This window comes from Oncorhynchus mykiss, chromosome 5 (assembly GCF_013265735.2).
Source record: "Oncorhynchus mykiss isolate Arlee chromosome 5, USDA_OmykA_1.1, whole genome shotgun sequence".
NCBI lineage: Eukaryota > Metazoa > Chordata > Actinopteri > Salmoniformes > Salmonidae > Oncorhynchus > Oncorhynchus mykiss.
In genome coordinates, this window is record NC_048569.1 from 95,077,777 (window position 1) to 95,104,179 (window position 26,403).

The window sequence follows — 26,403 nt, forward strand, 5'->3', positions numbered from 1 at the left end:
ACCCGTTGCTGACAGATGTATAAAATCGAGCACATGCAATCTCCAATCTCTGCTGTTATTGTGAAGAGGAAACATCTAGGAGCCGAGTGCTGAAGCGCACAGCGCGTAAAAATCGTATGTCCTCGGTTGCAACACTCACTACCAAGTTCCAAACGGCCTCTTGAAGCAACTTCAGCACAATAGCTGTTCACAATAACTGTTCGTCAGGAGCTTCACGAAATGGGTTTCCATGGCCGAGCAGCCGCACACAAGCCTAAGATCACCATTGGCAATGCCAAGCGTCGGCTAGAGTAGTGTAAAGCTGGAGCCAGTGGAAACGCTACTCTGGAGTGATGAATTATGCTTCACACTCTGGCAGACCAACGGATTAATCTGTGTTTGGCGGATGCCAGGAGAACTCTAACTGCCCGAATGTATAGTGCCAACTGTAAAGTTCGGTGGAGGGGAATAATGGGCTGGGGCTGTTTTCATGGTTTGGGCTAGGCCCCAAGAGTTCCAGTGAAGGGAAATCTTAATGTGACAGCATATAATGACATTCTAGACGATTCTGTGCTTCCAACTTTGTGGCAACTGTTCGGGGAAGGCCCTTTCCTGTTTCAGCATGACCATGACCCCGACCCCGTGCACAAAGCGAGGTCCATACAGAAATGGTTTGTCGGGATCGGCGTGGAAGAACTTGACTGGCCTGCACAGAGCCCTGACCTCAACCCCATCGCACACCTTTGGGATGAATTGGAACACCGACTGCAAGCCAAGCCTAATCGCCCAACATCAGTGCCCGACCTCACTAATGCTCTTGTGGCTGAATGGAAGCAAGTCCCCGCTGCAATGATCCAACATCTTTTTTTTTTTTTTTTAACCTCTATTTAACTAGGCAAGTCAGTTAAAGAACAAATTCTTATTTACAATGACGGCCTACCAAAAGGCAAAAGGCCTCCTGCGAGGTTGGGGGCTGGGATTAAAAATAAAATATAAATATAGGAAAAAACACACATAATGACAAGTGGTGGTAAGCCTTCCCAGTAGAGTGGAGGCTGTTATAGCAGCAAAGGGACCAACTCCATATTAATTCACATCATTTTGGAGTGAGATGTTTTGACGTTCAGGTATCCACATACTATTGGTCATGTAGTGTGTCTATTACATCTTCGGCCGTTGTCAGAAAGAAGCCTAATGCCACATTTAAATGCCAGTCGGGAACTAGCAAACTCGGAAATGTAAGACTTGCTAACAGGTTGTAGTTATACACGTGCTGCGTTCAATCAGTTAGCAAGTCAAACATTTCTGAGTTTCCTAGTTCCGACTGGTACTTGAACGCGGCATAATGGTACTTGAAACTCGAAAAGTTAAAAAATTCCGAGCTCTAGAAAGACGCGTGAGTTCCCGAGTTGGAATTTCGGGCTGGATGACTGATCTAAATATTTTTTTCCCAGTTGTAGCTCGTTAAAGCCCTAGTTCCCAGTTGTCTTGAACGCGCTGAAATCAGGCCCATAATCCCAAATCGTTCGAGGGACGAGAGTCACGTAGGAGTGACGCCATCTGACGCAAGACAATGGCCCAAAGGGCGTTTCGTTTCCTAGGTAACAGCCGGAGCGTGCCTTGTTACTGCACCTTCCCCTGTAGAAGGCAGCAGGGGGGCAGCCCTCCACCCATCACACCGTTTTTTGGTGCAAACTAGCGAACACCACATGCATTATTCGTGCAAATTAAATTTTTGCAAAGTTATACCTCTAGAAACCTTTTACTGAAATATTGCATATAAATTTACTTCGCAGGAGCAAGCAAGATACCAAAACAGTGCTACGCCAAGGACAGGTAAGCAAGCTAGCTAACTTTGAAACTTTCAATATGCATTTTCCGGTAACTCTTTGCTGTCAGATCTAGATAGCTAGTTACGTCTTGTGCCATTTAGTCCGGTGAGTTTAGCTAACCACAATCCTAGTTGTGTGTATGTGATCCATGCGGGAAATTGAACTCACGACCCCTAATCTAATCTTGATTATTGTCCAGTCGTGTGGTCCAGTGCTGCAAGGACAGACCTATTGAAGCTGCAGTTGGCCCAGAACAGAGCGGGACGTTTTGCTCTTAATTGTAATCAGAGGGCTGATATAAATACTATGCATGCCAGTCTCTCTTGGCTAAGAGTCGAGGAGAGGCTGACTGCATCAATTCTTTATTTTTTCATAAGAAACATTTAATGTGTTGAAAATCCCGAATTGTTTGCATAGTGAATTTAGACATAGCTCTGACACACATACTTATCCCACCAGACATGCCACCAGGGCACTTTTCACAGTCCCCAAATCCAGAACAAATTCAAGAAAACATACAGTATTATATAGAGCCCTTATTGCTTGGAACTTCCATCTCATCTTGCTAAAATAAACAGTAAACCTGGTTTCAAAAAACAGATAAAGCAACACCTCATGCCTCTCCCCTATTTGACCCAGATAGTTTGTGTGTATGCATGCATTGATATGTAGGCTGTGTGCCTTTAAAAAAATGTATGTAGTTCTTTCCTTGAGCTGTTCTTGTCTATTGATGTTCTGTATTATGTTTCATGTTTTGGAAGAGTAGCGGCTGCTTTTGCAACAGCTAATCGAGATCCTAATAAAATACACCCCCCCCCCCCAAAAAAATACCCTTGGCGTTGCTAGCTAGCACCTCCCTCATATCAACTGCCACACACGACCAGTGAAATCCCTCTGGAAAGGAAGGTGGTGTTGTTCTCTCACCTGTTGAAAGGATAGCAACAATCCTGTTTGTTTGTGTTTTGTAAGGTCAGGCTACATTGGAACAATGGATTCTTATGAGCTGATCTGTTTACATCATTAACTCCAAGGAGACAAGTCTATGAAGCTGCACTTGACACCAGTGCTGTGCCGTGTGCAGTCATTCTGCAGTCAGATTAGTGCACCTGTACATAGCCCATCTATAATTTAGCCCAAACAACTACCTCTCCCCCTACTGTATTTATTTATATATTTATTTTTGCTCCTTTGCACCCCCTTATTTATATCTCTACTTTGCACATTCTTCCACAGCAAATCTACCATTCCAGTGTTTTACTTGCTATATTGTATTTACTTTGCCACCATGGCCTTTTTTTGCCTTTACCTCCCTTATCTCACCTCATTTGCTCACATCGTATATAGACTTATTTCTATACTGTATTATTGACTGTATGTTTGTTTTACTCCATGTGTAACTCTGTGTCGTTGTATGTGTCGAACTGCTTTGCTTTATCTTGGCCAGGTCACAGTTGTAAATGAGAACTTGTTCTCAACTAGCCTACCTGGTTAAATAAAGGTGTTCTCAACTAGACTACCTGGTTAAATAAAGGTGTTCTCAACTGGCCTACCTGGTTAAATAAAGGTGAAATAAAAAAATAAAACATTATTCTCCAGGTGTTTATTGATACAAGATGAGTTATTACCCCCAGTTAATGTTTGAGTCCAAGGTGAAGAAGCCTCTATCCAGAGCATCCCAAACATGCTCAATGGGTGACATGTCTGGTGAGTATGCAGGCCATGGAAGAACTGGGACATTTTCAGCTTCCAGGAATTGTGTACAGATCCTTGCGACTTGCATTATCATTCTGAAACATGAGGTGATGGCGGAGGATGATTGGCATGACAATGGGCCTCAGGATCTCGTCACGGTATCTGTGCATTCAAATTGCCATACACTCTGTCTGTCATCTGCCCAGGACAGTTAAAATCGTGATTCATCCATGGAGAACACACTTCTGTGGCCATCGAAGGTGACCATTTGCCCACTGAAGTCGGTTACGACGCCAAACTGCAGTGAGGTCAAGACCTTAGTGAGGACAACGGGCATATGAGCTTCCCAGAGATGGTTTCTGACAGTTAGTGCAGATATTCTTCGGTTGTGAAAACCCACAGTTTCATCAGTTGTCCGGGTGGCTGTTCTTAGACGATCCCACAGATGAAGAAGCCGGTTGTGGAGGTCCTGGGCTGGCATGGTTACACGTGGTCTGCGGTTGTGAGGCCGGGCTGGACGTACTGCCAAATTTTCGAAAATGACCTGGGAGGCAGCTTATGGTAGACATATGAACATTAAATTACCTGGCAACAGCTCTGGTGGGCATCCCTGCAGTCAGCATTCCAATTGCACGCTCCCTCAAAACTTGAGACATCTGTGGTATTGTGTTGTGTGACAAAACGGCGTATTTTAGAGTGACTATTGTCCCCGGCACAAGGTGCACCTGTGTAATGATCATGCTGTTTAATCAACTTGATATGTAACACCTGTCAGATGGATGGAGTATCTTGGCAAAGGAGAAATGCTCACTAACAGGGGATGTAAACAAATTTGTGCACAAAATTTGAGAAATCCGCTTTTTAAGCTTATGGAACATTTCTGGGATATTTTTATTTCAACTCGTGAAACATTGGACCAACACTTTACATGTTGCATTTTATTTTTGTTCAGTGTTAATAGGGTTCTCTTTCTTTCTTTCACAGCAGCATCTCCTCCAAGTGCCACTACCCCACCTCATTCCCTGCCAGAGCCTACACCACCATGCCTGGCCAGTTCAGAACCCCCAGTGACCCTCCTGTGTCCGGCCTCCTCTCTTTCCCCTCCTCCTGGAGCTCTGGCCACCTGCAGCCCCTACGTTTCCGAGCCCGAACTGAATCCATGGACTGGCGGCGCCTCTCTGCCCTGGATGTGGATCACGTGGCCAGGGAGATGGACGTGGTCGTACTGCAGGAGTACATATCTGCTGTCACCTTCTGTGATGTCACAGGTAACAGAGCAGGGTTGGTCCCGGGGTCAATTCCATTTCACTTCAGTCAATTGAAAAGCAATGACTTCAATTGGAACTGTCCTGACTTTTGTCCATTTTTGTGTGTGAACCTCCCATTTAATTAATAATTATTATTATTATATATTTTTTTACTTCATTGCTTATTGGTTTAATGCACCAAACAAGGACTGTTTACATTTAAAATTGACCCCCAACTCCATCCCTGAAGGTGAGAGGTGTCCCTACTGCCGTAGCCCTGCTGACCCGGCCCTTGTCAACCTACTACGTATGTCCCAGCTCAGCACAGAGTACCTGCTGCACTGTCAGGACTACCTGAGCTCCCAGGTGTCTGGGCTAGAGGACCGTCTACAGGGGGTCCTCTCTAAGGCAGACCGAGAGGGAGAGGAGAGGGCCAGGCTGGACTCTGAGCTACAGGCCACTAAACAGGAGAGCAAACTCAGGAAGAAGATGCTAGCCACACAGCAGCTTCTACTACAGGCTAGCTTCAACAACTACCACAAGGTAAACGTTATCTTTGGACCACACCCGGTCCTCCTTTTTACATCTGGACAGACCATCAAATTATATAATTTTATTTCTACCCATCAACTCACTTCTTCTGCGCTTTAATGCTGTCTTGAATTTATTCTTTCCAATTGGCTTGTGATACTTGGGTTTAGTATCAAGTGAGCATATTTCTAAATGTCAGTTTGATGAGCTCACAATGTCGTTAAACCCGTAACTTCCGGCGCCGACAGAGATGGCCGCCTCGCTTCGCGTTCCTAGGAAACTATGCAGTTTTTTGTTTTTTTACGTGTTATTTCTTACATTAGTACCCCAGCTCATCTTAGGTTTCATTACATACAGTCGAGAAGAACTACTGAATATAAGATCAGCGTCAACTCACTATCAGTACGACCAAGAATATGTTTTTAGCGACGCGGATCCTGTGCTCTGCCTTACAAACAGGACAACGGAGTGGATCCCATGCAGCGACCCAAAAAAACGACTCCGAAAAAGAGGGAAACGAGGCGGTCTTCTGGTCAGACTCCGGAGACGGGCACACCGTGCACCATTCCCTAGCATTCTTCTTGCCAATGTCCAGTCTCTTGACAACAAGGTTGATGAAATCCGAGCAAGGGTAGCATTCCAGAGGGACATCAGAGACTGTAACGTTCTTTGCTTCACGGAAACGTGGCTTACTGGAGAGACGCTATCCGAAGCGGTGCAGCCAACAGGTTTCTCCACGCATCGCGCAGACAGAAAAAAACATATTTCTGGTAAGAAGAGGGGCGGCGGCGTATGCCTTATGACTAACGTGACATGGTGTGATGAAAGAAACATACAGGAACTCAAATCCTTCTGTTCACCTGATTTAGAATTCCTCACAATCAAATGTAGACCGCATTATCTACCAAGAGAATTCTCTTCGATTATAATCACAGCCGTATATATATCCCCCCCCAAGCAGACACATCGTTGGCTCTGAATGAACTTTATTTGACTCTTTGCAAACTGGAAACCATTTATCCGGAGGCTGCATTCATTGTAGCTGGGGATTTTAACAAGGCTAATCTAAAAACAAGACTCCCCAAATTTTATCAGCATATCGATTGCGCAACCAGGGGTGGAAAGACCTTGGATCATTGTTACTCTAACTTCCGCGACGCATATAAGGCCCTGCCCCGCCCCCCTTTCGGAAAAGCTGACCACGACTCCATTTTGTTGATCCCTGCCTACAGACAGAAACTAAAACAAGAGGCTCCCACGCTGAGGTCTGTCCAACGCTGGTCCGACCAAGCTGACTCCACACTCCAAGACTGCTTCCATCACGTGGACTGGGACATGTTTCGTATTGCGTCAGACAACAACATTGACGAATACGCTGATTCGGTGTGCGAGTTCATTAGAACGTGCGTTGAAGATGTCGTTCCCATAGCAACGATTAAAACATTCCCTAACCAGAAACCGTGGATTGATGGCAGCATTCGCGTGAAACTGAGGGCGCGAACCACTGCTTTTAATCAGGGCAAGGTGTCTGGTAACATGACCGAATACAAACAGTGCAGCTATTCCCTCCGCAAGGCTATCAAACAAGCTAAGCGTCAGTACAGAGACAAAGTAGAATCTCAATTCAACGGCTCAGACACAAGAGGCATGTGGCAGGGTCTACAGTCAATCACGGACTACAGGAAGAAATCCAGCCCAGTCACGGACCAGGATGTCCTGCTCCCAGGCAGACTAAATAACTTTTTTGCCCGCTTTGAGGACAATACAGTGCCACTGACACGGCCTGCAACGAAAACTTGCGGTCTCTCCTTCACTGCAGCCGAGGTGAGTAAGACATTTAAACGTGATAACCCTCGCAAGGCTGCAGGCCCAGACGGCATCCCCAGCCGCGCCCTCAGAGCATGCGCAGACCAGCTGGCCGGTGTGTTTACGGACATATTCAATCAATCCTTATACCAGTCTGCTGTTCCCACATGCTTCAAGAGGGCCACCATTGTTCCTGTTCCCAAGAAAGCTAAGGTAACTGAGCTAAACGACTACCGCCCCGTAGCACTCACTTCCGTCATCATGAAGTGCTTTGAGAGACTAGTCAAGGACCATATCACCTCCACCCTACCTGACACCCTAGACCCACTCCAATTTGCTTACCGCCCAAATAGGTCCACAGACGATGCAATCTCAACCACACTGCACACTGCCCTAACCCATCTGGACAAGAGGAATACCTATGTGAGAATGCTGTTCATTGACTACAGCTCGGCATTCAACACCATAGTACCCTCCAAGCTCGTCATCAAGCTCGAGACCCTGGGTCTCGACCCCGCCCTGTGCAACTGGGTACTGGACTTCCTGACGGGCCGCCCCCAGGTGGTGGGGGTAGGCAACAACATCTCCTCCCCGCTGATCCTCAACACTGGGGCCCCACAAGGGTGCGTTCTGAGCCCCATCCTGTACTCCCTGTTCACCCACGACTGCGTGGCCACGCACGCCTCCAACTCAATCATCAAGTTTGCGGACGACACGACAGTGGTAGGCTTGATTACCAACAACGACGAGACGGCCTACAGGGAGGAGGTGAGGGCCCTCGGAGTGTGGTGTCAGGAAAATAACCTCACACTCAACGTCAACAAAACTAAGGAGATGATTGTGGACTTCAGGAAACAGCAGAGGGAACACCCCCCTATCCACATCGATGGAACAGTAGTGGAGAGGGTAGCAAGTTTTAAGTTCCTCGGCATACACATCACAGACAAACTGAATTGGTCCACTCACACAGACAGCATTGTGAAGAAGGCGCAGCAGCGCCTCTTCAACCTCAGGAGGCTGAAGAAATTTGGCTTGTCACCAAAAGCACTCACAAACTTCTACAGATGCACAATCGAGAGCATCCTGGCGGGCTGTATCACCGCCTGGTACGGCAACTGCTCCGCCCTCAACCGTAAGGCTCTCCAGAGGGTAGTGAGGTCTGCACAACGCATCACCGGGGGCAAACTACCTGCCCTCCAGGACACCTACACCACCCGATGTCACAGGAAGGCCATAAAGATCATCAAGGACATCAACCACCCGAGCCACTGCCTGTTCACCCCGCTATCATCCAGAAGGCGAGGTCAGTACAGGTGCATCAAAGCTGGGACCGAGAGACTGAAAAACAGCTTCTATCTCAAGGCTATCAGACTGTTAAACAGCCACCACTAACATTGAGTGGCTGCTGCCAACACACTGACACTGACTCAACTCCAGCCACTTTAATAATGGGAATTGATGGGAAATGATGTAAATATATCACTAGCCACTTTAAACAATGCTACCTTATATAATGTTACTTACCCTACATTATTCATCTCATATGCATACGTATATACTGTACTCTATATCATCGACTGTATCCTTATGTAATACATGTATCACTAGCCACTTTAACTATGCCACTTTGTTTACATACTCATCTCATATGTATATACTGTACTCGATACCATCTACTGTATCTGCCTATGCTGCTCTGTACCATCACTCATTCATATATCCTTATGTACATATTCTTTATCCCCTCACACTGTGTACAAGACAGTAGTTTTGGAATTGTTAGTTAGATTACTTGTTGGTTATTACTGCATTGTCGGAACTAGAAGCACAAGCATTTCGCTACACTCGCATTAACATCTGCTAACCATGTGTATGTGACAAATAAAATTTGATTTGATTTGATTTGGTTTGTCCTCCTGACCAATAATTGAATTGCTATTACAGTTGAAGTGGGAAGTTTACATACACTTAGGTTGGAGTCAAATAAAACTCGTTTTTCAACCACTCCCCAAATTTCCTGTGAACAAACTATAGTTTTGGCAAGTCGGTTAGGACATCTATTTTGTGCATGACACAAGTCATTTTTCCAACAATTGTTTACAGACAGATTATTTCACTTATAATTCACTGTATCAACATTCCAGTGGGTCAGAAGTTTACATACACTAAGTTGACTGTGCCTTTAAACAGCTTGGAACATTGCAGAACATTTAGAAGCTTCTGATAGGCTGATTGACATCATTTGAGTCAATTGGAGGTGTACCTGTGGATGTATTTCAAGGCTTACCTTCAAACTTAATGCCTCTTTGCTTGACATCATGGGAAAATCAAAAGAAATCAGCCAAGACCTCAGAAAAAAAATTGTATACCTCCACAAGTCTGGTTCATCCTTGGGAGCAACTTCCAAACGCCTGAAGGTACCACGTTCATCTGTACAAACAATAGTACATATGTATAAACACCATGGGACCACACAGCCGTCATACCGCTCAGAAAGGAGATGCGTTCTGTCTCCTAGAGATGAGCGTACGTTGGTGCGAAAAGTGCAAATCAATCCCAGAACAACAGCAAAGGACCTTGTGAAGATGCTGGAGGAAACAGGTTTAAAAGTATCTATATCCACAGTAAAACGAGTCCTATATCGACATTACCTGAAAGGCTGCTCAGCAAGGAAGAAGCCACTGCTCCAAAACCGCCATAAAAAAGCCAGACTATGGTTTGCAACTGCACATGGGGACAAAGATCGTACTTTTTGGAGAAATGTCCTATTGTCTGATGAAACAAAAATAGAACTGTTTGGCCATAATGGCCATCATTATGTTGGAGGAAAAAGGGGGACGCTTGCAAGCCGAAGAACACCATCCCAACCGTGAAGCACGGAGGTGGCAGCGTCATGTTGTGGGGGTGCTTTGATGCAGGAGGGACTGATGCACTTCACAAAATAGATGACATCATCAGGAAGGAAAATTATGTGGATATATTGAAGCAACATCTCAAGACATCAGTCAGGAAGTTAAAGCTTGGTTGCAAATGGGTCTTCCAAATGGACAATGACCCCAAGCATACTTCCAAAGTTGTGGCAAAATGGCTTAAAGACAACAAAGTCAAGGTATTGGAGTGGCCATCACAAAGCCCTGACCTCAATCCTATAGAACATTTGTGGGCAGAACTGAAAAAGCGTGTGCGAGCAAGGAGGCCTACAAACCTGACTCAGTTACACCAGCTCTGTCAGGAAGAATGGGGCAAAATTCACCCAACTTATTGTGGGAAGCTTGTGGAAGGCTACCTGAAACGTTTGACCGAAGTTAAACAATTTAAAGGCAACGCTACCAAATACTAATTGAGTGTATGTAAACTTCTGACCCACTGGGAATGTGATGAAAGACATGAAAGCTGAAATAAATTATTCTCTCTACTATTATTCTGACATTTCACATTCTTAAAATAAAGTGCTGATCCTAATTGACCGAAGACAGGACATTTCTACTAGGATTAAATGTCAGGAATTGTGAAAAACTGAGTTTAAATGTATTTCACTAAGGTGTATGTAAACTTCTGACTTCAACTGTCAGTGTCATAGTTTCGTTTAAGTAAATGCCCCATGAAATGTTTAAACTCTGCAGTCTGTAAGAATGACAGAAAACACTAAGCCAATATGAAGGCCTGTTCTTCTGACAGCTGACCATCTCTGTACCCTCCACCCTGACCATCTCTATACTGTACCCTCCACCCTGACCATCTCTGTACTGTACCCTCCACCCTGACCATCTCTGTACTGTACCCTCCACCCTGACCATCTCTGTACTGTACCCTCCACCCTGACCATCTCTGTACCCTCCACCCTGACCATCTCTGTACTGTACCCTCCACCCTGACCATCTCTGTACCCTCCACCCTGACCATCTCTGTACTGTACCCTCCACCCTGACCATCTCTGTACCCTCCACCCTGACCATCTCTGTACCCTCCACCCTGACCATCTCTGACTGTACCCTCCACCCTGACCATCTCTGTACCCTCCACCCTGACCATATCTGTACCCTCCACCCTGACCATCTCTGTACCCTCCACCCTGACCATCTCTGTACTGTACCCTCCACCCTGACCATCTCTGTACCCTCCACCCTGACCATCTCTGTACTGTACCCTCCACCCTGACCATCTCTGTACTGTACCCTCCACCCTGACCACCTCTGTACTGTACCCTCCACCCTGACCATCTCTGTACCCTCCACCCTGACCATCTCTGTACCCTCCACCCTGGCCATCTCTGTCCCCTCCACCGTGACCATCTCTGTACCCTCCAAACTATGATATTTTTTCAGTGCCAATGCTGTGAGAAGTCCTTCATCAACTATTCCTACTTACAAGCCCACCTACAGCGCAGGCACCCGGAGCTGACAGACACAGGTCGGTTTCATATCTACACTCCTCAGACTTTTTTTTTTGTACCCGATTTAACTCTTTATTAGTAAGTAGTCAGTCAACACAATGCATTATAAAACACGTTTATCTGGTTAGGAGGTTTGAACAATACTGTGCTATGTGATTTAGAGTACATTTTTCAATCATGATATGTTCATTTAGTAGCCACTTAATCTCTTTTATCCAGAGTGACTTACAGAACTGTGACCATGGAAAGTGGCGCATATGCCCCATGCAGGAATTTAACCTTCGACCTCATGTTGCCTAACTATATCGTGCTCTAATAGTCACTGAGTGGTTGCGTTTCCTACCGTCTGTTGTCCTCTCCTCAGAGTGGCAGATCCCTACTGTCTGTTGTCCTCTCTTCAGAGAGGCAGATCCCTACTGTCTGTTGTCCTCTCCTCAGAGAGGCAGATCCCTACTGTCTGTTGTCCTCTCCTCAGAGAGGCAGATCCCTACTGTCTGTTGTCCTCTCTTCAGAGTGGCAGATCCCTACTGTCTGATGTCCTCTCCCCAGAGTGGCAGATCCCTACTGTCTGTTGTCCTCTCCCCAGAGTGGCAGATCCCTACTGTCTGTTGTCCTCTCAGAGTGGCAGATCCCTACTGTCTGTTGTCCTCTCCTCAGAGGGGCAGATCCCTACTGTCTGTTGTCCTCTCCTCAGAGAGGCAGATCCCTACTGTCTGTTGTCCTCTCCTCAGAGTGGCAGATCCCTACTGTCTGTTGTCCTCTCCTCAGAGAGGCAGATCCCTACTGTCTGTTGTCCTCTCTTCAGAGTGGCAGATCCCTACTGTCTGTTGTCCTCTCTTCAGAGTGGCAGATCCCTACTGTCTGTTGTCCTCTCAGAGTGGCAGATCCCTACTGTCTGTTGTCCTCTCCTCAGAGAGGCAGATCCCTACTGTCTGTTGTCCTCTCCTCAGAGAGGCAGATCCCTACTGTCTGTTGTCCTCTCCTCAGAGAGGCAGATCCCTACTGTCTGTTGTCCTCTCCTCAGAGAGGCAGATCCCTACTGTCTGTTGTCCTCTCCTCAGAGAGGCAGATCCCTACTGTCTGTTGTCCTCTCCTCAGAGAGGCAGATAACCACTGTCTGTTGTCCTCTCCTCAGAGTGGCAGATCCCTACTGTCTGTTGTCCTCTCCTCAGAGGGGCAGATCCCTACTGTCTGTTGTCCTCTCCTCAGAGAGGCAGATAACCACTGTCTGTTGTCCTCTCCTCAGAGTGGCAGATAGCTACTGTCTGTTGTCCTCTCCTCAGAGAGGCAGATAACTACTGTCTGTTGTCCTCTCCTCAGAGCGGCAGAAGAAGAGGCAGGTGGAACAGATGGAGGATGGGATAGAGGAGCTGAGAGAGAGGCTGAAACTGTCCCAGACTAGACTGGACGTAGAGAGGGAAGCAGAGGCCCTTAGGAAACAGCAGGTAACACCGTACACAAGCGTATTGCCTGCCTTGTGAGTGGGAGGGGAAAGAAAATGAATGAAAGGGAGACTTCAGGTGGTTGAAGTCACTCAGTACGATGAGCCATCGTCAGGAAATGAGCTTATCGAGGTGTCAAGCTCATTGAGGAACTCTCCAAGGGCACCTGGTGGGCGATAGATTACAACAATGTTAAGCTTTAGTGGACAAGTGATAGTGACAGCATGGAATTCAAATGAGGAGATGGACGGGTGAGAGAGGAGATGGACAGGTGAGTGAGGAGATGGACAGGTGAGAGAGGAGATGGACAGGTGATTGAGGATACGGACAGGTGAGTGACGATACGGACAGGTGAGTGAGGAGATGGACATTGAGGAACTCTCCAAGGGCACCTGGTGGGCGATAGATTACAACAATGTTAAGCTTTAGTGGACAAGTGATAGTGACAGCATGGAATTCAAATGAGGAGATGGACGGGTGAGAGAGGAGATGGACGGGTGAGAGAGGAGATGGACAGGTGAGTGAGGAGATGGACAGGTGAGAGAGGAGATGGACAGGTGATTGAGGATACGGACAGGTGAGTGAGGATACGGACAGGTGAGTGAGGAGATGGACAGGTGAGAGAGGAGATGGACAGGTGAGTGAGGATATGGACAGGTGAGAGAGGAGATGGACAGGTGGGTGAGGAGATGTACAGGTGTGTGAGGAGATGGACAGGTGGGTGAGGAGATGGACAGGTGAGTGAGGAGATGGAGAGAGAGGAGATGGACAGGTGAGAGAGGAGATGGACAGGTGAGTGAGGAGATGGACAGGTGAGAGAAGAGATAGACAGGTGAGAGAAGAGATGGACAGGTGAGAGAGGAGATGGACAGGTGAGAGAGGAGATGGACAGGTGAGTGAGGAGATGGACAGGTGAGTGAGGAGATGGACAGGTGCATGAGGAGATGGACAGGTGAGTGAGGAGATGGACAGGTGAGAGAGGAGATGGACAGGTGATTGAGGATACGGACAGGTGAGTGAGGATACGGACAGGTGAGTGAGGAGATGGACAGGTGAGTGAGGAGATGGACAGGTGAGAGAGGAGATGGACAGGTGAGTGAGGAGGTGGACAGGTGAGTGAAGAGATGGACAGGTGAGAGAGGAGATAGACAGGGGAGTGAGGAGATGGACAGGTGAGTGAGGAGGTGGACAGGTGAGAGAGGAGATGGACAGGTGAGTGAGGAGATGGACAGGTGAGTGAGGAGATGGACAGGTAAGTGAGGAGATGGACAGGTGAGAGAAGAGATGGACAGGTGAGAGAAGAGATGGACAGGTGAGAGAGGAGATGGACAGGTGAGTGAGGAGATGGACAGGTGCATGAGGAGATGGACAGGTGCGTGAGGAGATGGACAGGTGAGAGAGGAGATGGACAGGTGAGAGAGGAGATGGACAGGTGAGAGAAGAGATGGACAGGTGAGAGAGGAGATGGACAGGTGAGTGAGGAGATGGACAGGTGAGAGAGGAGATGGACAGGTGAGTGAGGAGATGGACAGGTACGTGAGGAGATGGACAGGTGCGTGAGGAGATGGACAGGTGAGTGAGGAGATGGACAGGTGAGTGAGGAGATGGACAGGTGAGAGAGGAGATGGACAGGTGAGTGAGGAGATGGACAGGTGAGTGAGGAGATGGACAGGTGAGTGAGGAGATGGACAGGAGAGAGAAGAGATGGACAGGTGAGAGAAGAGATGGACAGGTGAGAGAGGAGATGGACAGGTGCGTGAGGAGATGGACAGGTGAGAGAGGAGATGGACAGGTGAGAGAGGAGATGGACAGGTGAATGAGGAGATGGACAGGTGAGAGAGGAGATGGACAGGTGAGTGAGGAGATGGACAGGTGAGAGAAGAGATGGACAGGTGAGAGAAGAGATGGACAGGTGAGAGAGGAGATGGACAGGTGAGTGAGGAGATGGACAGGTGAGTGAGGAGATGGACAGGTGAGTGAGGAGATGGACAGGTACATGAGGAGATGGACAGGTGTGTGAGGAGATGGACAGGTGAGAGAGGAGATGGACAGGTGAGAGAGGAGATGGACAGGTGAGAGAGGAGATGGACAGGTGAGTGAGGAGATGGACAGGTGAGTGAGGAGATGGACAGGTGAGTGAGGAGATGGACAGGTGAGTGAGGAGATGGACAGGTACATGAGGAGATGGACAGGTACATGAGGAGATGGACAGGTGCGTGAGGAGATGGACAGGTGGGTGAGGAGATGGACAGGTGAGTGAGGATATGGACAGGTGAGAGAGGAGATGGACAGGTGGGTGAGGAGATGGACAGGTGAGTGAGGAGATGGACAGGTGAGTGAGGAGGTGGACAGGTGAGTGAGGAGATGGACAGGTGACTGAGGAGATGGACAGGTGAGTGAGGAGATGGACAGGTGAGTGAGGAGGTGGACAGGTGAGAGAGGAGATGGACAGGTGAGAGAGGAGATGGACAGGTGAGTGAGGAGATGGACAGGTGAGTGAGGAGATGGACAGGAGAGAGAAGAGATGGACAGGTGAGAGAGGAGATGGACAGGTGAGTGAGGAGATGGACAGGTGAGTGAGGAGATGGACAGGTGAGTGAGGAGATGGACAGGTACATGAGGAGATGGACAGGTGCGTGAGGAGATGGACAGGTGAGAGAGGAGATGGACAGGTGAGAGAGGAGATGGACAGGTGAGTGAGGAGATGGACAGGTGAGTGAGGAGATGGACAGGTGAGTGAGGGAGAAAAGAGAATCTCCACATAGGATACATTAGTAGTCCTGTGTCATCACCTTGACGACCAGATGCTCTCAGACTATGAGAGAAAATGTAGTCAGATGAAGAGAGAGCCGCTGGAGTAGCAGTGTTCTCTGAGGTGATCCATGAGCCTGAGAAGCTGGTTATATTCTCAGAAAAGAAGTGAAACCACTCCCCCTCCAAAACAGGCAGATTCAGGACAGTACTCCCCCTCCAATACAGGCAGATTCAGGACAGTTCTCCCCCTCCAATACAGGCAGATTCAGGACAGTTCTCTCCCTCCAATACAGGCATATTCAGGACTGTACTCCCCCTCCAATACAGGCGGATTCAGGACTGTATTCCTTCTCCAATACAGGCAGATTCAGGACAGTTCTGTCCTGATGTGGGCGTAGATGTGGGTGTAGATGTGGGTGTAGATGTGGGCGTAGATGTGGGTATAGATGTAGATGTGGGTATAGATGTAGATGTGGGTATAGATGTGGATGTAGATGTGGGTGTAGATGTGGGTATAGATGTAGATGTGGGTATAGATATGGGTATAGATGTATATGTGGGTATAGATGTGGGTATAGATATGGGTATAGATATAGGTGTGGGTATAGATGTGGGCATAGATGTGGGTGTAGATGTGGATGTAGATGTGGGCGTAGATGTGGGTATAGATGTGGGTATAGATGTGGGTATAGATGTGGGTATAGATATAGATGTGGGCATAGGTGTGGGTATAGATGTGGGCATAGGTGTGGGCATAGATGTGGGTGTAGGTGTGGGCATAGATGTGGGCGTAGATGTGGGTGTAGATGTGGGTATAGATGTGGGTGTAGGTGTGGGCATAGATGTGGGTGTAGATGTGGGCGTAGATGTGGGCGTAGATGTGGGTGTAGATGTGGGTATAGATGTGGGTGTAGATGTGGGTATAGATGTGAGTATAGATGTAGGTATAGGTGTGGGTGTAGATGTGGGTATAGATGTGAGTATAGATGTAGGTATAGGTGTGGGTGTAGATGTGGGTATAGATGTGGGTATAGATGTGGGCATAGGTGTGGGTATAGATGTGGGCATAGATGTGGGTATAGATGTGGGCATAGATGTGGGCATAGATGTGGGTATAGATGTGGGTATAGATGTGGGCATAGGTGTGGGTATAGATGTGGGCATAGATGTGGGCATAGGTGTGGGTATAGATGTGGGCATAGATGTGGGCATAGGTGTGGGTATAGATGTGGGCATAGATGTGGGCATAGGTGTGGGCATAGATGTGGGTATAGATGTGGGCATAGATGTGGGTATAGATGTGGGCATAGATGTGGACATAGATGTGGGTATAGATGTGGGCATAGATGTGGGCATAGATGTGGGCATAGGTGTGGGTATAGATGTGGGTATAGATGTGGGTATAGATGTGGGTATAGGTGTGGGTATAGGTGTGGGTATAGGTGTGGGTATAGATGTGGGTATAGATGTGGGTATAGATGTGGGTATAGATGTGGGTATAGGTGTGGGTATAGATGTAGATGTGGGCATAGATGTGGTTATAGATGTGGGTATAGATGTGGACATAGATGTGGGTATAGATGTGGGCATAGATGTGGGCATAGATGTGGGCATAGATGTGGGTATAGATGTGGACATAGATGTGGGCATAGATGTGGGCATAGATGTGGGTATAGATGTGGACATAGATGTGGGCATAGATGTGGGTACGTTGCAGACCAACGAGCCGGTGTGGCCACTCATGATGAGTTCAGATTTGTGTTGTTGTTGTGTTCCTCCACCCCCTTCACAGTTACCCATCCCAGATGTATATCTATACTGCTGTGTCTCTCATGAGTGCTTCAATGGGTTTAACCAACAGGAGCTGGAAGATCAGCGAAGGAAAGAGACCTCGGAGAGAGAGAAGATGGAGAGCTGGAAAGAGGAGGAGAGGAAGAAGTTTCATGAGGAAATGAGGGACCTGAAGCAGCTGTTCCTGCAGGAGTTCAGAGATATGGCCAGCAGGAGCTCCTCCATCGAGGCTGTGAGTCCTATTCCCATTTTAAAGGACATGCACGAAAACAGGGGCTTAGTGGCGTGGTGGCGAAAGTGATGTCGAGTCAATCCAAGGTGTAGTGCTTTCCAGCCACTAGATGGCGCCACAGTGTAAAGAAAGAGACGGTTTTCAAAAGCTCAAGCACACACCCCTGCTGCTTGCCTAACACACAAAAACCAGTATCAAGTCATTTTTCCAATGGACTTTGAAGCTATAATCCTTAATGGTGAAACAGTCACATCCGTTTGAGATATTACAACCAACAAGTGAATTACTGCATACAACCAACATGGTTTCTTTGCGCTCTGACATCATCGAACAATCACAATATGTACCGCTATTTAAAATACGCTGCTGTACCCTCCTCTCATCCGTTTCATCATCAAAACAAAAACAAAAACAATAACAAAAACAATAACAGAGCTGCTGAAGCAAACGGTGCCTCTGTTTCCCCCCAAAAAGCAGATGCCATTTTAAAAAAATATATATATATATTTTTTTTTTAATTCCTCAATGTATTCTTCTGAAACAAATACTTAATTCCAAACGTGAAAATAAGTTCTGTTTTTTTTTATTTTACTTACTGTGTTGTCTCATGACTTAACAAGATGGGAAAACTCACTTGACAGAAACTACAGGAGCTCCAGACCAGAGAAGAAGTGACTGTTTCTAACCTGGGCTCCTATCAAGAGGAGGAGGAGCTGCAGCAGAGAGAAGAGGCAGAGAAGAGGATGATGATGATGAAGAAGAAGATGTCTGAGCAGGTAAGACAGAAGAACACACCACTACCTGGGCTGTTTTTCCCAGTACTCTTCTGGTAGGTAGGTAGGTAGGTAGGTAGGTAGGTAGGTAGGTAGGTAGGTAGGTAGGTAGGTAAGGTAGGTTAGGTAGGTAGGTAGGTAGGTAGGTTTGTTTGTTTGGTGGCTGACTAAATATTTTTTTGCCCCACTGTACGTACGTACGTTTAGTCAGCCACCAGTATTTAGTCAGCCACCAGTATTTAGTCAGCCACCAGTATTTAGTCAGCCACCAGTATTTAGTCAGCCACCAGTATTTAGTCAGCCACCAGTATTTAGTCAGCCACCAGTATTTAGTCAGCCAGCCACCAGTATTTAGTCAGCCACCAGTATTTAGTCAGCCAGCCACCAGTATTTAGTCAGCCACCAGTATTTAGTCAGCCAGCCACCAGTATTTAGTCAGCCAGCCACCAGTATTTAGTCAGCCAGCCACCAGTATTTAGTCAGCCAGCCACCAGTATTTAGTCAGCCAGCCACCAGTATTTAGTCAGCCACCAGTATTTAGTCAGCCAGCCACCAGTATTTAGTCAGCCACCAACATACATACTGTGGGGCAAAAAAGTATTTAGTCAGCCACCAATTGTGCAAGTTCTCCCACTTAAAAAGATGAGAGAGGTCTGTAATTTTCATCATATGTACACTTCAACTATGACAGATAAAATGAGAAAAAAAATCCAGAAAATCACATTGTAGGATTTTTAATGAATTTATTGCAAATTATGGTGGAAAATAAGTATTTGGTCACCTACAAACAAACAAGATTTCTGGCTCTCACAGACCTGTAACTTCTTCTTTAAGAGGCTCCTCTGTCCTCCACTCGTTACCTGTATTAATGGAACCTGTTTGAACTTGTTATCAGTATAAAAGACACCTGTCCACAACCTCAAACAGTCACACTCCAAACTCCACTATGGCCAAGACCAAAGAGCTGTCAAAGGACACCAGAAACAAAATTGTAGACACCAGGCTGGGAAGACTGGATCTGCAATAGGTAAGCACAGCCAGAAGAGGACTGGCCACCCCACATAGCCTGGTTCCTCTCTAGGTTTCTTCCTAGGTTTTGGCCTTTCTAGGGAGTTTTTCCTAGCCACCGTGCTTCTACACCTGCATTGCTTGCTGTTTGGGGTTTTAGGCTGGGTTTCTGTACAGCACTTTGAGATATCAGCTGATGTACGAAGGGCTATATAAATACATTTGATTTGATTTGATTTAAGCAGCTTGGTTTGAAGAAATCAACTGTGGGAGCAATTATTAGGAAATGGAAGACATACAAGACCACTGATAATCTCCCTCGATCTGGGGCTCCACGCAAGATCTCACCCCGTGGGGTCAAAATGATCACAAGAACGGTGAGCAAAAATCCCAGAACCACACGGGGGGACCTAGTGAATGACCTGCAGAGAGCTGGGACCAAAGTAACAAAGCCTACCATCAGTAACACTACGCCGCCAGGGACTCAAATCCTGCAGTGCCAGACGTGTCCCCCTGCTTAAGCCAGTACATGTCCAGGCCCGTCTGAAGTTTGTCATATGGTCAGATGAAACCAAAATAAAACTTTTTGGTAAAAACTCAACTCGTTGTGTTTGGAGGACAAAGAATGCTGAGTTGCATCCAAAGAACACCATACCTACTGTCAAGCATGGGGGTGGAAACATCATGCTTTGGGGCTGTTTTTCTGCAAAGGGACCATGACGACTGATCCGTGTAAACGAAAGAATGAATGGGGCCATGTATCGTGAGATTTTGAGTGAAATCCTCCTTCCATCAGCAAGGGCATCGAAGATGAAACGTGGCTGGGTCTTTCAGCATGACAATGATCCCAAACACACCGCCCGGGCAACGAAGGAGTGGCTTCGTAAGAAGCATTTCAAGGTCCTGGAGTGGCCTAGCCAGTCTCCAGATCTCAACCCCATAGAAAATCTTTGGAGGGAGTTGAAAGTCCGTGTTGCCCAGCAACAGCCCCAAAACATCACTGCTCTAGAGGAGATCTGCATGGGGGAATGGGCCAAAATACCAGCAACAGTGTGTGAAATCCTTGTGAAGACTTACAGAAAACGTTTGACCTCTGTCATTGCCAACAAAGGGTAAATATCAAAGTATTGAGATAAACTTTTGTTATTGACCAAATACTTATTTTCCAGCATAATTTGCAAATAAATTAATTAAAAAATCCTACAATGTGATTTTCTGGATTTGTTTCTAATTTTGTCTGTCATAGTGTACCTATAATGAAAATTACAGACCTCTCTCATCTTTTTAAGTGGGAGAACTTGCACAATTGGTGGCTGACTAAATACTTTTTTGCCCCACTGTATGTATGTATGTATGCATGTATGTAATCACCAGCTGAGATGTCAGTATGTGGTCCATTAAGACATCTTGCTATGAAATCAGAACAATCGACACAAAGCATAAACTAAAAATCCATGTTGGTACTGGCCTTTTTTCCATCTCTGTCCGTCTCCTTCAGAAGCGTGAGTGGAACAAACGGTTTAAAGAGAGCCAGAACAGGCACGTGTTGGAGAGAGACGAGGTAAGACGCACGTCTGTGCGTGTGTCGGGGGGGGGGTTGGGTTGAATAGCGGACACTAAAGTATTGTCCTCCTGACCTCCTCAGCTTCAGAGTGAGAATGATAGGTTGCAGCTGGCCCTGTCTGTAGAACACAGGTCAGACCGACACAAGCTAGAACAACAGGTCACTACCCTGTCTGCCAGGGTCCAACAGAAAGACCGGCTCATCAGGTCTCAGGAGGATAAGGTATGATCATCAGCTACCAAACGCTATGCTGTTGTTGTTGATGCTGTCCATCTATAATTACTGCAGTACGTTAAGTTGTCGTCTTGGTCAGAGCGTTTTTTATCAGGGTTGTATTACCATCTGTATTACAGATCAACAAGATGTCTAGAAGAACAGTGGCAGGTAATACAATACAAAACACAGGCCTATTTATTCTAGACTTTGTTATTGTATTCAATAAGGGTGGGGGGGGGGGGTGGTCTTGGAGGGTGAGGGTCACAGTTTTTTGGCCTTGTGGGAGATCTGTCGACGTGGCCTTGAGCAGGGCGTTGACCCTGGATGCTTCTGTGTGTCGCTCTGAATGGGAGTCTGTTGTATGACTGGTGTGGTGTAGTTGTTGGATGACTGGTGTGGTGTAGTTGTTGGATGACTGGTGTGGTGTAGTTGTTGGATGACTGGTGTGGTGTAGTTGTTGGATGACTGGTATGGTGTAGTTGTTGGATGACTGATGTGGTGTAGTTGTTGGACGACTGGTATGGTGTAGTTGTTGGACGACTGGTATGGTGTAGTTGTTGGACGACTGGTGTGGTGTAGTTGTTGGATGACTGGTGTGGTGTAGTTGTTGGATGACTGGTGTGGTGTAGTTGTTGGATGACTGGTGTGGTGTAGTTGTTGGATGACTGGTGTGGTGTAGTTGTTGGATGACTGGTGTGGTGTAGTTGTTGGATGACTGGTGTGGTGTAGTTGTTGGATGACTGGTGTGGTGTAGTTGTTGGATGACTGGTATGGTGTAGTTGTTGGATGACTGGTGTGGTGTAGTTGTTGGATGACTGGTGTGGTGTAGTTGTTGGATGACTGGTGTGGTGTAGTTGTTGGATGACTGGTGTGGTGTAGTTGTTGGATGACTGGTGTGGTGTAGTTGTTGGATGACTGATGTGGTGTAGTTGTTGGATGACTGGTGTGGTGTAGTTGTTGGATGACTGGTGTGGTGTAGTTGTTGGATGACTGGTGTGGTGTAGTTGTTGGATGACTGGTGTGGTGTAGTTGTTGGATGACTGATGTGGTGTAGTTGTTGGATGACTGGTGTGGTGTAGTTGTTGGATGACTGGTGTGGTGTAGTTGTTGGATGACTGATGTGGTGTAGTTGTTGGATGACTGATGTGGTGTAGTTGTTGGATGACTGGTGTGGTGTAGTTGTTGGATGACTGGTGTGGTGTAGTTGTTGGATGACTGATGTGGTGTAGTTGTTGGATGACTGGTGTGGTGTAGTTGTTGGATGACTGGTGTGGTGTAGTTGTTGGATGACTGATGTGGTGTAGTTGTTGGATGACTGGTGTGGTGTAGTTGTTGGATGACTGGTGTGGTGTAGTTGTTGGATGACTGGTGTGGTGTAGTTGTTGGATGACTGGTGTGGTGTAGTTGTTGGATGACTGGTATGGTGTAGTTGTTGGATGACTGGTGTGGTGTAGTTGTTGGACGACTGGTATGGTGTAGTTGTTGGATGACTGATGTGGTGTAGTTGTTGGATGACTGATGTGGTGTAGTTGTTGAGATATATATATTATGTTCTATTTTAATGTGATGGTTTTCTGTCAGATACTCCCATCAAACAAACGTTCCAACACTCCACGGAAGAGGAGGAGGAAGAAGAGGAGGAGGAAGAAGAGGAGGAGGAAGAAGAGGAAGAAAGTATGTATGAATCATACTATGAATCATGTATCTTTTTGTTAGTTTTCTTTTTATAGAACAAAACAGTCAACATCCTTCGATATCTCATAGATCTGGAGGATTCTGGTGAGACCAGGAGTAGACTGTTGGAGTCCCTCCGGAGGAACCCCGCCTTGGTGAAGGAGTTCAGACCCATACTAGAGGAAACGCTGGAGGAGAGGCTGGAGAAGATGGGTCTCAGAAAGGTACATGTATTGAATCAATCACTCTAGTCAATTAAGTCAGCAGTTGTCACAAAGTGAAATACAGTGCATTCGGAAATGATTCAGACCCTTTGACTTTTTCCACATTTTGTTACATTACAGCCTTATTCTAAAATTGATTAAATAGTTTTTTTCCCCCCCTCATCAATCGTGGCCAAAAGTTTTGAGAATGACACAAATATTCATTTTCACAAAGTCTGCTGCCTCAGTTTGTATGATGACAATTTGCATATACTCCAGAATGTTATGTAGAGTGATCAGATGAATTGCAATTAATTGCAAAGTCCCTCTTTGCCATGCAAATGAACTGAATCCCACAAAAAAAACATTTCCGCTGTATTTCAGCCCTGCCACAAAAGGACCAGCTGACATCATGTCAGCGATTCTCTCGTTAACACAGGTGTGAGTGTTGACGAGGACAAGGCTGGAAATCACTCTGTCATGCTGATTGAGTTCGAATAAGAGACTAGAAGCTTCAAATGGAGGGTGGTGCTTGGAATCATTGTCCTTCCTCTGTCAACCATGGTTACCTGCAAGGAAACACATGCCGTCATCATTGCTTTGCACAAGAAGGGCTTCACAGGCAAGGATATTGCTGCCAGTAAGATTGCACCTAAATCAACCATATATCGGATCATCAAGAACTTCAAGGAGGGCGGTTCAATTGTTGTGAAAAGGCTTCAGGGCGCCCAACAAAGTCCAGGAAGCTCCAGGACCGTCTCCTAAAGTTGATTCAGCTGTGGGATCGGGGCACCACCAGTACAGAGCTTGCTCAGGAATAGCAGCAAGCAGGTGTGAGTCCATCTGCACACACAGTGAGGTGAAGACTTTTGGATGACAGACTGATATTCAGCAAAAGGTACAGGGATTGGACTGCTGAGGACCTGGGTAAAGTCATTTTCTCTGATGAATCCCCTTTCCGATTGTTTGGGGCATCTGGAAAAAAGCTTGTCCGGAGAAGACAAGGTGTGCGTTACCATAAGTCCTGTGTCATGCCAACAGTAAAGCATCCTGAGACCATTCATGTGTGGGGTTGCTTCTCAGCCAAGGGAGTGGGCTCATTCACAATTTTAAGAAGAACACAGCCATGAATAAAGAATGGTACCAACACATCCTCCGAGAGCAACTTCTCCCAAGCATCCAGGAACAGTTTGGTGACGAACAATGCCTTTTCCAGCATGATGGAGGACCTTGCCATGAGGCAAAAGTGATAACTATGTGGCTCGGGGAATAAAAAAAATGATATTTTGGTTCCATGGAAACTCCCCAGACCTTAATCCCATTTGAGAACGTGTGGTCAATCCAGAGATGCTCGATCGGGTTCAAGTCCAGGTTTTGTCTGGGCTACTCAAGGACATTCAGAGACTTGTCCCGAAGCCACTCCTAAGTTTATCTTGGCTGTGTGCTTAGGGTGTTTCTCCTGTTGGAAGGTGAACCTACACCCCAGTTTGAGGTCTTGAGCTTTCTGGAGCAGGTTTTCATCAAGGATCTCTCTGTACTTTGCTCTGTTCATCTTTCCCTCGATCCTGACTAGTCTCTTGGAAACCCTGCCTATTGAAAAACATTCCCACAGCATGATGCCGCCACCACCATGCTTCACCATAGATGGTGCCAGGTTTCCTCCAGACGTGACGCTTGGCATCCAGGCGAAATAGTTAAATATTGGTTTTATCAGACCAGAGGATCTTGTTTCTCGTGGTCTGAGAGTCCTTTAGGTGCCTTTTTGGCAAACTCCAAGTGGGCTGTCATGTGGCTTTTACTGAGGAGTGGGTTCCATCTGGCCACTCTACCATAAAGGCCTGATTGGAGTGCTGCAGAGATGGTTGTCCTTCTGGAAGGTTCTCCAATCTCCACAGAGGAACTTTGGAGCTCTGTCAGGGTGACCATCGGGTTCTTGGTCACCTCCCTGACCAAGGCCCTTCTCCCCCGATTGCTCAGTTTGGCCAGGTGGCCAGCTCTAGGAAGAGTCTTAGTGGTTCCAAACTTCTTCCATTTAAGAATGACAAAGGCCACTGTGTTCTTGGGGACCTTCAATGCTGCAGATATTTTTTTGGTACCCTTCCCCAGATCTGTGCCTCGACACAATCCTGTCTCGGAGCTCTACGGACAATTCCTTTGACCTCATGGTTTGGTTTTTGCTCTGACATGCACTGTCAACTGTGGGACCTTTATATAGACAGGTGTGTGCCTTTCCAAATTATGTCCAATCAATTAAATTTACCACAGGTGGACTCCAATCAAGTTGTAGAAACATCTCAAGGATGATCGATGGGAAACAGGATGCACCTGAGATCAATTTCGAGTTTCATCACAAAGGGTCTGAATACTTATGTAAATAAGGTATTTCTGTTTTTTTATTTAGACAAAAAAAAATCTTTAAAAAAACTGTTTTCACTTTGTCATTACGGGGTGTTGCGTGTAGATTGAGGATTTTTTTCAAATTGATTCCATTTTAGGATAAGGCTGTATTGTAAACAAAATGTTGGAAAAAGTCAAGGTTTCGGAATGCGCTGTATATAGGGTGTTCTCTCAGTGCTCTAGAATGTAGTGAAATATAAATGTCTAAATGGCATTTTATTTAGCCTATTGTCATCACAAATGACATACAATCAATCATTAGATTGTTCTCTACAATATTATAACCTAAGTATGCTATTACTGAACAGTGTTGATTTAAATATGTTTGTTAGTTTAGACCGCCGAGCTCTTGGTTGTATATCTGTAACCGATGTGAAATGGCTAGCTAGTTAGCGGGGTACGCGCTAATAGCGTTTCAATCGGTAACATCCCTCGCTCCGAGACCTTGAAGTAGTAGTTCCCCTTGCTCTGCAAAGGGCCGTGGCTTTTGTGGAGCGATGGGTAACGATGCTTCGTGGGTGTCAGTTTTTGATGTGTGCAGGTTCGAGCCCAGGTAGGGGCGAGGAGAGGGACGGAAGCTATACTGTTTATACCTCTTTCATATTTCGTCACTGGGAGGTGGTAACAGGTGTTTCTGCACTTTGGACCAATCAAAATCAACTTGATACCGCCGCCATTTATCTTCTGTAGATCTGCGTTTTTTTCCTTCTCTCTAACCCTGGTCAGTCAATGTTGAGGGGCCGTTTCCATGGTGATTTAAAGGGAAAGACTCAGAAGTACATCATTATATATATATTTTTAATGTCAGAGGGAGGATATTTAAATTAATTTTATATTTATATTTAGATATATATATATATATATATATA

The 26,403-nt window shown here is 46.4% G+C and overlaps 1 protein-coding gene across 3 annotated transcripts in view; it reads left to right on the forward strand.

Moving 5' to 3' along the window:
- Positions 1-1,597: 1,597 nt before the first annotated feature.
- The window catches only part of dzip1l (DAZ interacting zinc finger protein 1-like), a 30,580-nt gene continuing 5,774 nt past the window's right edge, over positions 1,598-26,403 (forward strand). For 2 of the 3 annotated variants that reach the window (XM_036978907.1, XM_036978905.1), the window contains exons 1-12: positions 1,623-1,815; positions 4,488-4,771; positions 5,001-5,293; positions 11,413-11,497; positions 12,801-12,925; positions 17,538-17,699; positions 18,341-18,475; positions 20,979-21,041; positions 21,126-21,266; positions 21,398-21,428; positions 22,842-22,934; positions 23,025-23,158. In XM_036978907.1, coding sequence (XP_036834802.1) covers positions 4,546-4,771; positions 5,001-5,293; positions 11,413-11,497; positions 12,801-12,925; positions 17,538-17,699; positions 18,341-18,475; positions 20,979-21,041; positions 21,126-21,266; positions 21,398-21,428; positions 22,842-22,934; positions 23,025-23,158 — 1,488 coding nt within the window. In that variant the 5' untranslated portion in view covers positions 1,623-1,815; positions 4,488-4,545. Of the gene's footprint in view, positions 1,816-4,487; positions 4,772-5,000; positions 5,294-11,412; positions 11,498-12,800; positions 12,926-17,537; positions 17,700-18,340; positions 18,476-20,978; positions 21,042-21,125; positions 21,267-21,397; positions 21,429-22,841; positions 22,935-23,024; positions 23,159-26,403 lie in introns of all 3 variants that reach the window. The other variant, XM_036978906.1, reaches the window with a different exon arrangement.